The 13,561-nt window shown below is 42.5% G+C and overlaps 1 protein-coding gene across 2 annotated transcripts in view; it reads left to right on the forward strand.

The window, feature by feature from the left end:
• Positions 1-13,264, forward strand: part of efnb1 (ephrin-B1) — a 185,197-nt gene extending 171,933 nt beyond the window's left edge. The window contains exons 3-5 of one of the 2 annotated variants that reach the window (XM_078211430.1): positions 3,199-3,291; positions 6,952-7,083; positions 11,165-13,264. In XM_078211430.1, coding sequence (XP_078067556.1) covers positions 3,199-3,291; positions 6,952-7,083; positions 11,165-11,550 — 611 coding nt within the window. In that variant the 3' untranslated portion in view covers positions 11,551-13,264. The remainder of the gene's footprint in view (positions 1-3,198; positions 3,292-6,951; positions 7,084-11,164) is intronic. The other variant, XM_078211431.1, reaches the window with a different exon arrangement.
• Positions 13,265-13,561: the final 297 nt, after the last annotated feature.

Below are 13,561 nucleotides of genomic sequence, written 5' to 3' on the forward strand. Positions count from 1 at the left end.
CAGATCATTACCTCTAGTCTCTGGATTACTGGTCTAATGACAATACCACTATGCCACTGCCTACTAAAGTGTGGGGCCCAGAACTGGAATCAATACTCCAGCTGAGGCTGAACTTGTGTCTTATACAAGTTCAACTTAACTTCCTTGCCCCTATTAATAAACTTCAAGATACTATACACTTTATCAATCACTCTTTCAACCTGTCCTGCCACCTTCAATGACTTATGCGCGTATACACCCAGGTCCCTCTGCTCCTGCAGCACCTTTAGAGTTGTACTTAAAAAAAAATATTGTCTCCTTATTCTTCCTGCCAAAATGAATGATTTCACATTTCTCCACATTGGACTTCATCTTCCACCTGCCCACCTGTTCCACCAGCTTGTCAATGTATTTTTGAAGTTCTACACTAATTTCCTCACAGTTCACAATGCTTCCAAATTTGGTATCATTCACAAACATTAAAATTGTGCCCTGAGTATCAAAGTCTAAGCTATTAATAAATATCGGGAAAGGCAAAGGCTCCAACACTGACCACTGAAGAACTCTACTACTAATCTTCCTCCAGACCAAAAAACATCCACATTAACCATTACTCTGTTTCCTGTTACTCAACCAATTCTGTATCCACATTGTTGCTGTCCCTTTTATTCCATGAGCTACAACTTTGCTCACAAGCCTATTGTGTGGCACTGTATTGAATGTCTTTTGGAAGTCCAGTTACACTGCATCCACAGCATTACCCTCATAATTCTTCTCTGTTACCTCTTCATGATCTTTCCTTGAGAATTCCATTCTGGCTTTCTTTAATTAACCCACATTTGTTTAATTTGTCCCAAATTATTGTTTCTAAAAGCTTCCCCACCACCAAACTGACTGGCCTGTAATTGCTGGGTTTATCTTTACACTACTTTTACAAACAAGGGTGAACATTGGCGATTCCCCAGTCCACTGGCATCATCACCAAGTGCACGGAAGATTCCAATTTCCACTGTTACTTCCCCAAGTGTCCTTTATGCACTGTGTCTCACCCTTATCCACTTTAAGGTACTGACAGCCTATGCAATACCATCACTTCACTAATTGTAAACCCCCCAAGTCTCTGAACTGACTCCTCTATCACTATGGCCTGGGTAGCATCTTCTTCCTTGGTAAAGACAAATGTAAAGACAATTACATGGGTAAGATAGGTATAGAGGGATGTGGGCCAAACACAGGCAATTGCGACTAGCTTAGTGGTTAAAATAAAAGGCAGCATGATCAAGTTGGGCCAATAGGCCTGTTTCTATGCTTTAAACGTCTATGACTCTATGACTCTTAAGTATTCATTTAATACCACAACCTGCCCTCTGCCTATGTGTAAATCCCATTTTTAGTCCCTGATCAGCTGTACGCCTCCTTTTACCACCGTTTTACTATTTATATGTCTTTAAAATACTATAGGATTCCCTTTTATGTTAGCTGCCAGTCTCTTTACATACTCCCTCTTTGCTTCTCTTATTTGCATTTTCATCTCCCCTCTCAACCTTCTAGATTCAGCATGTTTCTCAGAAGCACATTTCTACTTCTTTAATTTTTATCTCATTTGTCATCCAGGAAGCTCTAGCTTTGTTTGATGTTCCTTTGCCTTTTGAGGGAATATATCTTGACTGTGCCCCAGCTGCCTCTTCTTTGAAGGCAGCCCATTATTCAGCTACCATTCCTCTTGCCAACCTTTGACTCCAGTTTATTTTGCCCAGATCTATCCTTACTCCATTGAAGTTGGCTTTTGCCTGGTTATTTATTCTTAGCAAAGTTGGCAAAGTTATGCTTAACAAAGTACAGTATTAAAATTTGAATTAAAATTTATCCTTCTCAATGGGGCACAGGGAGGATTTGGTATTTGGCATTAAATGTGCAAAAATGTCAGTCTAAACAGATATAGCAACTGAACCAGACCAGGAACAACCAGGAAAAACTAAAGATGCAGTTCTCCAAGATAAAATAAGTTTTTCCACCTCTAACTTCGAGTTCCAGTGGTTTGATGTGAGGGGAAGGCGATTTTCTTCTTGTTTCTTCTTTGTAAGTTGTAAGGTCAGTTGGCAGGCTCCAACGTGCCAGTTTCAAAAAGAAATGTTGTGCTGATACACCAATGAGCAACCTACATAAAACCCCAGCAGACACAAAACTTCTTCCAGTCAAAATTCCAAACACGTTTATGTATTCAGAACAGAACTTAATAATAGCTGGTGGGAGTGATGCAGGTTAGCAACTTTAGCAGCGCTTCCTTCACAGTTTATGCACATGCTGGCTCTCACCTTTGCACTCTCTTCTTTCACTTCTCTTAACTATCTCTCGACAACCTTATGGTCTTTGTTTTACTCGCCCACTTTCCCTCTTATCATCTCCTGATGGTGCGAGACAGACAAGCGTGATCTACCATGAAAGTAGTAGATCTCCTGCTTGGAGTTGCTACAACTAGCAAACGCATTCCCTGTCGTGTGAGGAGACCTGACCCCCATCTTACCCATATTCCAGTCTGCACACAATGCACTCATCCACAGCTGGGAACAATAACTTATTGATGTGAGAAATAATAAGAATGTTCCTGTTTTGAGGAAAAATAAGACCTCATACTGAAAAATCTAGCCAAAGTCCACAGTGCAGAGAGCAGTAACATGGGCATCATAGGAAATCAAGAAGCAGTGGTTAGATGATGCCAAGCTTGGGTATTAGAAAAACATTCGGTTCACGAAACTGACCAAAAAATGTCAATCGGTAACCTTGGTTGTGGTTGATTATTGGTGATTGTAAAGCAAATGTATTCAATAGATTGTGGTCAGTAAGGGAATCAGAGAGTATGTATGTCCCATCTTTATTTTAGTGTTTAAATGTCATAAATGGACAAAGGGATAAGATGGGCGAATATAGGTTCTGAGGTGCCTTTCCCCATTTAGCTATTTTTTTCCTTGAAGAAGTTCTGTCCAATATGTTCCCTCAATGAGTACAGTCAAAAAATGGATCAACTGCTCATTTGTTTCATTGCAACTTGTGGAAAGTTGCTGCCAAAGGACAGTTACTTACCTACATTATATTTGAGCATAATTCACTGTATGAAAAGTACTTTCAGTGTGATTTCCTATAATCTCCTGCATTTGTAAGCTTTGCTCTGTACCTAATCACTGAATGGGACAATAATATTGAGTTTTTCCTCTCATACAGCTACTTCCAATGGGTCGTATGAAGGTTTGGAGAACAGAAATGGTGGCGTATGCAAAACACGATCCATGAAGATAATTATGAAAGTTGGACAAGGTAAAGTGGATCTCTGCCCTAACCCATTACATGTTCCTGAAATGTATCACTAAAATCTCAGCTGTCTGCAATATGATCTGTTGAAACCACAGGAGGTCCACCTACTGAGGTTCCAAACTTCAGTACTGATTTTGGCTTTGGTGCGCTGGGAAAAGCCTCTGTAAACTGAAGAGTTGATATGCCAGGGCATGAATGCTCCACAAAGAGAAATGCCTGGGCCTTTCTCTTACCCTCCGCGCCATTGCCACCGTGCAAACTCAACACACGGTCCATTCAGGTTTGGGTCCTAAAGCTGAGAATTTTTATTCTGTGCAGAATCCTAGAATTGCCAAAAACACAGTATTATCCTGTGCAGTAGCATTGTTGAGTCAATGCTTTAGTGGTACTATAATCTCTGACGACACATTCATATGCACACACCTAATTTCTTGGACCCTATTTATGCCTGTACATCGGCATGTGTCTGATTTCTTTTGTCTAGCTATCTAGGTGCAACTGACTCTTTTGCCCGTCAGTCCATTTATTATGATCTTTTTTTGTGCATGTGTGTTGCTGAGCAGATGTCTATGGGTGGGAATTTCTGACCCTGCCCACCACCAGGATCGTCCAGTCGCACTAAAAGCCAATGAACGTTTGGCTGGGTTGCTGAATCTCCCATAGCGGGTCCCACCACAATGGAGCCGGAACATCCCAGCCTTTGCCTATCCGCTTGCCCACCTGTCTGACTCATCTGTGTATGATTCTGTTTCCATTTTTCCATTTGCGCCTATGTCTTTCAATGACTGTGCATTATCTTTCTATCTGGATATCACCGTGTCTGCCTACCTTTTAAAATGCTATCTCAACAATTTGAATCAAAATGGTTGGTTTTACATTGCTGGAGCGGTTGAGCTGGGAGCAATGTGCCAGATTCGGAAAGGAGTTTGTATGATTTCAGTCTGTGGCCCTGCTATGCTGGTATTCACATTAATGCTGAAGGTGAAATGCTGATGACATTCAGGTACAAATCAAATGAGAAAGCTATCTGAAGTCAGAGTTTAGTGGCTCCTTACTGCCTACGAAGAATTAATTTAAAAAATATTTTGGCTTCATTTCCCTGAAGGTACTCCCCCTTGCTGGGACGCAGTTCCATGGGTATTAACTATTGTCTAACACCTCACTCAATGCACTTTCCAGCAGGGATTTCTGGAGATTAATCACAGGAGCAGGAACCTTGCTGATTTTCCTTTCATAAACCCAAGGGTAGGGTGGCTAATTGTTACCCTAACTAAATTTGTGTTTCTCTCTTCTTCCTTAATTTGTGTTGGGGATGGGTTTGCGGGGAAAGGCACAGATTTGGGGGGTGGGGAGTGGGGGGGGGGGGGGGGGGCGGTGATGTGGGGAGACGAGGGAATGGGAATTTTGAAAACAGGTAAAAAAAAAGTCTCTAGCTGTTACCTGATTATCAGCCGATGTATTGCTGATACTTTGTAATTTCAGAGAGAGAGCATGCACGTAGACAGGGATAGACTTCTAGGAACCAATCACTAAACAGAACATTTAGCATTTGCAAACATTTCTGAGAGAGCTACAGAATAATGCCGCCATAGTTGCAGTGCCCCCAGACAATGCCCTCTCCTACCCCTGCTCCCCGTGAAGCAAACCACAAATTCAACCCTGAGCATTCCTCTAATTCCCAGGTTTTTCTCATCGTGATGCAAGATCAAAGAGACAAATCACAACACCCCTGCTATTGTGCTGCCTGACGTCAGGACATTCCTCGTACTGCCAAAGCCCAGGGCTATTGCTCTGTGCTACCAAAGCACAGAACTAACTGCCTCAGTATTGGTAATTTTTAAATGGTTGTTCTCGTGACAAGGCTGCATCTACTGCTTATCTATAATTACTGTCAGAATTTGGTGTTTGGCCGGCTTAAAGTGCTGCAGCCCTTGTCCTGATACTTTCCTCATGATAACATTGAGTAGAGTATTCCTGAAATTTTGATCCAGCAATGATAAACAAATAGCTGCATACATCCTGATCTGGACATTGTGTGATATTGCTGTTTATCCTTCTTAGTGGAAATGCTGTCCAAGTTAGCCTGGTGTACAGTTTATCCTACAGATAATACATTGCGTAGCCTCAATTCAGTGGTGGCGGGGACAGGGGGAAGAAGGGGAGGTTGGCTGGAGGTTGTGGGGGGGGGGAGGTGCATGATTGAGTCCAGTCAGAGAGACACCAAACAAGCAAGCTACTTTTTACTGGATTGTATTGAGTTTCTTGAGTGTTGTCAAAGCTGCACCCATCCAGCTGAGTGGTGAGTATTCCATTAAACTCTCAACTTGAGCTATTTTGAGGAGAAATTGTGAGGGGTCGGGGGGTGAGCTCGTCCTGGAATGCCCAAAGTCGGTGGCAGGTTAAGCCTCTGGTCAGTTGTTACCCCTAGCCTGTTGATGCACTGATTCAGTCAGTGGTGCCGTTGAAGATCAGGAAGAGGTGACTGACCGTTATTAGAGATGGTTATTACCAGGTACCAAAGTGGTATGAATGTTAACAGCCACTGCTCAGGCTTAGCTGGATATTATCAACTGATGTGGGATTCATCATTCATATCTCCCTCAATAATGGAGATAAACACTGTAGAATCATCAGTTAGCAGCCCACTCCTCACCTTATAGTGAAGGAAAGGTCACTGATGAAACAGTTGAAGATGATTGGGTCAAGGACATCATACAGAGAAACTCTTGTTCTGGGGTCTTTGGACTGGATGATTGGAACATAGACAGGATTCTGTCAGCCTTGCTTCTAATTTTTGGTCTTGTCACTGTGGGTTTTCTACTGACTTCAGTCTTGCTAGTTCTCCTTGGTGCTGTACTGTCAAATGCTGCTTTGATGTTGAGGGAATTCATGCTCCTCTTGGTGCCACAGAAACATTTTCAGCTGATGTCAGGCCTGCCCCCACAACCCCTATGATTACCGATCCCCAATCCTTGAAGATAAAACTTGTTCTCTTCTCAGCGTTGGATCCTCTGGAAATCCGCACCCCTTGACCAGCGAGCTGCCTGTGCTATTAAAATACAGTCTAGACCTAAAGATAGCTCCAAGCTCTCAACAGGAACTGCAGTTGGTCTCCTACTGTGGACGGTAGGCAGAGAGGGGAAGAATCTGAGGGTGGTTCATGAGGCTGAAAAATGTATTGGGATTATGGAGGTTAGAATGCTTTTACTAAAGCATGTGTCAGGTTTTTACCTTAAAATGCACTGATTAGGTTACACTATTTACAATGTACTAATACATGCCTGGGCTATGATGAAAGGCTAGTGCATCACCAAATTTCCAAATCATTGGTTTTGAATCACCGTTTTTACTTTTGGCAGTATCCTGTCCTTATTCCACTCTTTCATGTAACCAGACAACTTCTTGATCAATTAAAAACATGCGAACACACCTTGTCCATCGAGGAGGACCAGATATTCCTTTCAAATTTTCCATCCCTACCTCTGTGTTGGCATTACCAGAATCAAAAGCTCACTGCTTTTCAACTCAGCACTGATACTATGTGCTGCTGCCTTAGTCTTTACCTTTGACACCTTGATGTTAACCAACAACTCTGCACTGATCCAGACACTACCGTACCAAACAGCTGGTGCAGTCAGTAATTTCCATCTCCCTTCCATCCAGATCCAAACACAAGACCAACGCTGAACGAAAAGAATCCTACAAGCGCACCAGGTAAAGGCCAAGACAACACAGTGAAGAGCGTTATCTCCCTCTGGAAAGAGCCATCATCAGAAGATAAATCTGGGAACACAGGTGAGGAAGAGAGAGCTTGCTAGGATATCTTTCCATAATTCTGCTTCCTGAAGTTAATGATGTTAGGATGATGCCAGAGGCTGGTAATTACATTGGACTGTCACTCCTGGATCCTGGGGTTTACTTGCAACCCGGACTGACAGAATAAAAAGGAGTAATTTTCTGACTTCATGCTCCTGGAAGAAAGCCCAATTTTCTAACCATTAACTTTAGTGGTCCTGGAATTGTACAGGGTACACATCTAAATTTTTGGTTTGCATTTCCAAAATCGGTTAGTATGGATTAAGAAAATTCCCAAAGCCTCCTTTGTTGGCTTCATAGGTTCCATGTTAAATCATTCTGAGCATTCAGTCCAGTTCCTGATAGGTCTAGGCCGAAGCAAAAAAAAAGTGTCCTATTTCAGCACATGTCAGGGCTAAGTTGTCAATTTCATTCTGAGAGGGCCCAGGTTGTCTGGTGTGAAAAAGGGCAGGAACATGATATGTTGGTACAGGGGAGTATTCTTCTGAAGGGGCTGTGGTTCACTTTTGGGGCAAATTTGAGAGGGTTTTACTCTGTGACTAACCTGTGCTTAATTACGCTGGGATTGCCAGTTGGGATGATAGAAAGAGTTTAAATTTGAGGTGTAAAATGGAAAGTGTTTCAATTCCCAGCAGTAACGTCCTACACCGTGATTAGAATAATAATTCTAAAAGGAAAACGTAATTCTCTCTTCCTCGAAAAGGTTTGTGAATCCATCAGCCTTCATAACTGGATCTGTACCCTTCCACACTGAATCTGAACAGAAGCTTTTATTATCTCAAGGATTCCCTGTGTGGAAGAGGGGACATAGTTTCAAAATAAGGGACACATCATTTAGGACTGCGATGAGGAGGAATTTCTTCATGCAGAGGGTGGCGAATCTTTGAAATTCTCTACCCGAGGGCTGTGGAATCCCAGTCATTGAGTATGTTCAAGACAGAGATCGCGAGATTTCTGCGTGTTAAAAACATCAAGGAATACGGGGACTGTTCAGAAAAATGATGTTGAAGTAGAAGATCAGCCATGACCTCATTAAATGATGGAGTAGGCTAGAAGGGCTGAATGGCCTACTCCTGCTCTAACTTCTTATATCCTCATGTTCCAGTGAGTAGGTCCCAGGATGAAATTTCATGTTTATCATCTGGGGCATGAAGCATCGCATCAGCTGAATGCAGAAAGGACAATCCGGTGGGAAGTTTTCACACAACCTGCTGGATATTCTTTCTGTTGGATTCAATGAAATGAAAACCACTGAGCTTATATTAGGGACAGCGATCTTCCCTGTGCTTCAACCAGGTAATTCTTAGCATTCAAGCAATAGAATGAAATCTGCCCCAAAGTGACTGAAAGCGCTGCCACCTGCAAGGTGAGTCTCTGAGTAATGGAAGAAGTTGTGCCAATCAAGTGTTTCATGGTGAACATCCAGGTCTTTGCTGCCATTGCCCAGTGAATCATCCTGCAGGTGCTTTGCTCTGTGTGGTTGTTCTTGGTGTGTGAACCTAGATAGAGAGTATCAACAAGCTCACACAAAGATCACCTGCCTGTTTCGTCAGCGGCTACTCAGTAGTGATCAGGAGTCAGAATCCTGGCTCATTTGGGGTCGTGTTTCCTGCCCCTCACACCAGGGCACTGAAACCAATTCTAGTTCCCCACCTTCCAGCAAGGCTGAGGTCATTTAGCTCAGGCAAGACAGAGCATTAAAGCTTATCATAGAGTCATACAGCGCAGAAATGGTCCTTCGGCCCGTCAAGTCTGCACTGACAATAACTACTGGAGGCTGTCACAATAAACCATTATAAGGCAAGGTAGAATTAAACTCAGATTGGATCCAAATAAAAAGGACTGTTGTGTGATAATGTCAGATTTGAATTGAGTCAAACGTGAGTCCATACAGTATATTGAAAGCTTCCTCACTGACAGATTTTTCCAGGTATTGATTCAGTAGCACCCTGCTTCTTGGCATTAAACAAGTCAATGATAATAACACAATCTAAAGGGGAAACATTCCAGAGATAAATGATACTAATTACGAGCTTAACCATTGGTATTGTCTGTGTGTTATTTGTCTCATACCACTGTCACTCTTACTCTCACCCTCTCTGACTCACACGTAACTAATACTGAATCATTCCTCACAAGCTTTCTTGGATATCATTTTGATTTTCTTGGGTTTTCTTTTCTCTGTTGTGCTGGAACTTTTTTTCTGCCTAATTAAGTTTTGCTTTTGTGAGTTTAATAAAGACACTCAGACCTTTGATTCCAGCGCTCGGTAAATCACTCGTTGGGTGATTTTTGTGTGATGTGGTTTGGTGCCACAACCCCAGCATGTTCTAATGCTGCTTGGCATCTGCAGGACCGGCACCAGTGTTTCCTTCCCACCCCCATAACCATAGGGATATGCCTAATTCCTGCTGTGCACCTCCATCACAACAGCTAAGCAGCAACATTTAATCATTCCTCCTAACTTTTAACCAGCTCAGTTGTGATTAGAATAATTTTACCACTCTAGGGCTTTGTGCATTTACATGCTTTTTGGGGCAGCTAAAAATAGGTGCCTTTTAATACATTGTTATGAGCAGAGATGTTGCATTGTGCAGCGATTTTTAAAGGAAGGTGGGGGCGGAATAGAATGCATTACTTAATGATCTCAGTTTTCTCTTTCAGAATGAGCTTCTATTAATAGGATAGATTGGAAAGGCTGGGTGTGTTCCCACTGGAGTTTAGCAGTAGAGTTCAGAAGAGTGAGGGGTGACTTGATTGAAATATATAAGATCCTGAATGGTCTTGACAAAGTGGATGTTGAAGGATGTTTCCTCTTGTTGGTGAGTCCAGAACTAGGGGGCACTGTTTTAAAATTGGGGGGTCACCATTATAGGACAAAGACAAGGAGATTTTGTTTCTCTCAGAGGGCTGTGCGACTTTGGAATTCGCTGCCTGAGAAGGCAGTGGAAGAGTGATCGCTGAATATTTTTAAGGCAGAGGTTGATAGGTTCTTCTTCAGCAAGGGAATCTAGTTCTTGAGAGCAGCTGGGCAATATGAAACTCAACACAAAACAAATCAACCATGATCTTATTGAATGGTGGAGCAGCATCAAGGGGCCGAATGGTCTACTTCTGTTCCTTTATCGTATGTTCGTACTATGTGGCTTGTAATTAGATGTAGTGAATTCAGCTGGATCAAAAATGTTCAACAAGGGTGCCAGGTTAGGATCATGTGTTAGAACACCAGTATACTGTTCATATATGATACGGGGCGGCACGGTAGCACAGTGGTTAGCACTGCTGCTTCACAGCTCCAGGGACCTGGGTTCGATTCCCGGCTTGGGTCGCTGTCTGTGTGGAGTTTGCAAATTCTCCTCGTGTCTGCGTGGGTTTCCTCCGGGTGCTCCGGTTTCCCCCCACAGTCCAAAGATGTGCGGGTCAGGTTGATTGGCCATGCTAAAATTGCCCTTAGTCTCCTGCGATGTGTAGGTTAGAGGGATTAGTGGGTAAATATGTAGGGATAGGGGGGTGGGGCCTGGGTGGGATTGTGGTCGGTGCAGACTCGATGGGCCAAAGGGCCTCTTTCTGTACTGTAGGGTTTCTATGATTTCTTTCTATGATGAGATGTGCAACACCCTAAGCCTTCTCTACCTGCTGAGCCAGGTGTAAGCCACACTCTCGTAGCAAGGGCACAAAATCACAGGAGTGTCAATTATAGGTCCTCTGGTGTCACGAGGTACTAGCAAAGACAACACCAAGCTCAGATACAGAGTGACCAACCCATGCTGTTCTGTTGAGTGTGGCTTGTGCAGAAAACTTGGGAAACAGAAAGAAAAACATTTGAAAAGGATATAGCCTGCTGCTTGCCAAAAAGATTCAATAGTGAACAGCGATCAACAACACTGTATCTTTGACATTTATGACATCATCACCACTTCAAGAGGTCCAAAGCAAACAAGCAGTTTGGCCAATTTTCTTCTTGACATGATAGTAATTAATCTGATGATACCTTTTGAGTTGAACTATAGTTTGGTTCAGAATTGGAAAGGTCACTAATTCTTCTCTTCTTTTTCAACAGCTACTGATAGTCAGATTAAAGACAAGCTGAACAAGAACGAGGGGATCTTTGGCTCCAAAATGGCACTCTTTGCTGCAATTGGAGCAGGTTGCATCATCTTTATCCTCATCATCATCTTCCTCGTGGTCCTCTTAATAAAGTTCAGAAAGCGACACAGGAAGAGTTCCCAGCAGAGGTCAGCCGTCCTTTCCCTCAACACACTGGCCAGCCCAAAGTGTAGTGGAAATAGTGGCTCGGAACCCAGTGACATCATAATCCCGCTGAGGACTAATGATAACAACTACTGTCCTCACTATGAAAAAGTTAGCGGTGACTATGGCCATCCAGTGTACATTGTTCAAGAGATGCCTCCACAGAGCCCTGCAAACATCTACTACAAAGTTTGACAGCCGGGAAAATATGAGCGAATTCTGAGTGTCGTCTGGCCTATTTCATGATATCTAAATCTTCTCCTGACATGTACAGACTCCCCATTATACAAAGTGTCTTTGGGAGAGTATAGATAAAATTGACAGTGGCCAGCAAGAAAGATTTCAGTATTAAGTTCAGCAAACTTATGTTTTAAGAGAAAAAAAAATGAAAAAAAAAGAAAATTGGAAGATGACTTTTTCTTTGCAACCAAGGAGGCTGAAGAATTAATGTTTGTGATGGGCTCAGGTCTATCCACCGCCTTTTCTCTCTTTTCCGTACAGCTATTCCCTCAGTTAAAGGCTTGAAAGAGGGAGGAACACACCACTCATCCCTCCCTCTTTTATCTTCCATTTTGCAAGTGCAAGAAAGATTTGAAAAGCACCAAGAAGATGAGAGTCTCCAATTTGAATTTGTGAGGCGAAGCCACAGTTCAGATGCAAAACTAGGGACACCTCCAAACAGACAATGAAAAAGACTGAGGATTATGAAGCAGTTGGTTCTCTGGTAACCCAGGGACCTTTGGAGCTGCTTCAAGCCTTTATGAACTCCAACTGCTCAGGGTATGAGACTTGCAACGCAAAACTCTGATTGGGTTGGGTGGGGTGGGAGGGGAAGGACATTTCACATTTACTTTGCTTGCTCATTTCAACTACGCCCCCTCTCACTCGTTTCCCAATATTTGATTAAAAGATAATTTTTTTGTTGTAATGTGATCTATGTAAATTATAAACATACTTATCAATCTATCCTTAGTTTATATACAAATCCAGCCTCCACCTCACCCCAAGTCCTTTTGAAAATATTTTGACAAGAAGTACAACCGAGATTAGCAAAATAATGCTGAGATGGCTGTTGTAATTGGGGGGCATTTGATCGCTAGTTGGTCTTTTTAAGGTAATGTCCAGCCTATGATTTGTACCTATCGTTTTGAGGTTTGCCTTGATTGGCTTGGGCTTGCCTGGTGAGGAATGCAAGGATTGGTCACCTTACAGCAGTGCAGTATATGTTAAAGGTGGCAAACTAGTCCAGCTCTGCCGTTCAGACCAAGAAAATACAAAAGACAGAACAAAGATGTAATTTGGCATTTCAAATAGTGTAAAGCAGAGAGATGGCAGGACAATTTTCAGGAGGGAGATAAGTGTTTATTTTCTCCCAGGGAAAGTTGCAGGGCCATGATGCTAAATGTTGCTGTAGGGTGCAGATATACTGACAGACTATCCAGATAGGGGTGGACTTCTGATGCTGAAACTGCTAGCAGAAGTCAGGATGGACAGGCATTGATCTTACAGACTAGTTTGAGAGTGTGTTCTACATGGCCTTTCAGAACATGTTGTAGATAGATGAGGATTTTCATTATTTAAGATGATATGAAATGCCTCCAACTGATGGGGTGGAGGAAATTTTATCAGTCATGGTTTTATACAAGATTCATTGGGAAGGGGAATTCTTTCCTTACTTTTAGTCAAGTGGACCTGAGTATTTGAAAGTGTGCACCTACCAGCAAGGGCTGGACCAGCTCTGCTGGTTTCTTGCAGTTTACAGTGGAGGCTGCTTATAACCCTCAGCTTATTCACTGACATAATTTTCTGGTGCGCCACTGTTTAATGACTCAGTGGGCTGTTCAGTTTCACTCTTTGAAATTGATTTATTCTTCTTTCCATCCCCCCCATCATTTGATGAAGCTTAATGTCATACAGAAAAAAATAAATAAAATATCACCTTGTCCATCAAACATCTCTCTCTTTCTCTCTGTTACAACTTTGTGGTCTCTCTCAGTTTACCAAACTACTATAAATCAACACCCCTCTGTATTTAGTCCTTTCATTCCTCCTACATTTCAAATGTCGAGTCCTCGACACAATTGCTCCTCCCTGCATCCTAATTCTGATGGACCCAAGACCTATAGCACTATTTTATACTCCCATTTATTGGTTTAAGGAACTAAATGGTGGAACTTATTTCCTCTCTGTTTACCCTGTCTCTGAC

This window comes from Mustelus asterias, chromosome 4 (genome assembly GCF_964213995.1).
Source record: "Mustelus asterias chromosome 4, sMusAst1.hap1.1, whole genome shotgun sequence".
Taxonomy (NCBI): Eukaryota; Metazoa; Chordata; class Chondrichthyes; order Carcharhiniformes; family Triakidae; genus Mustelus; species Mustelus asterias.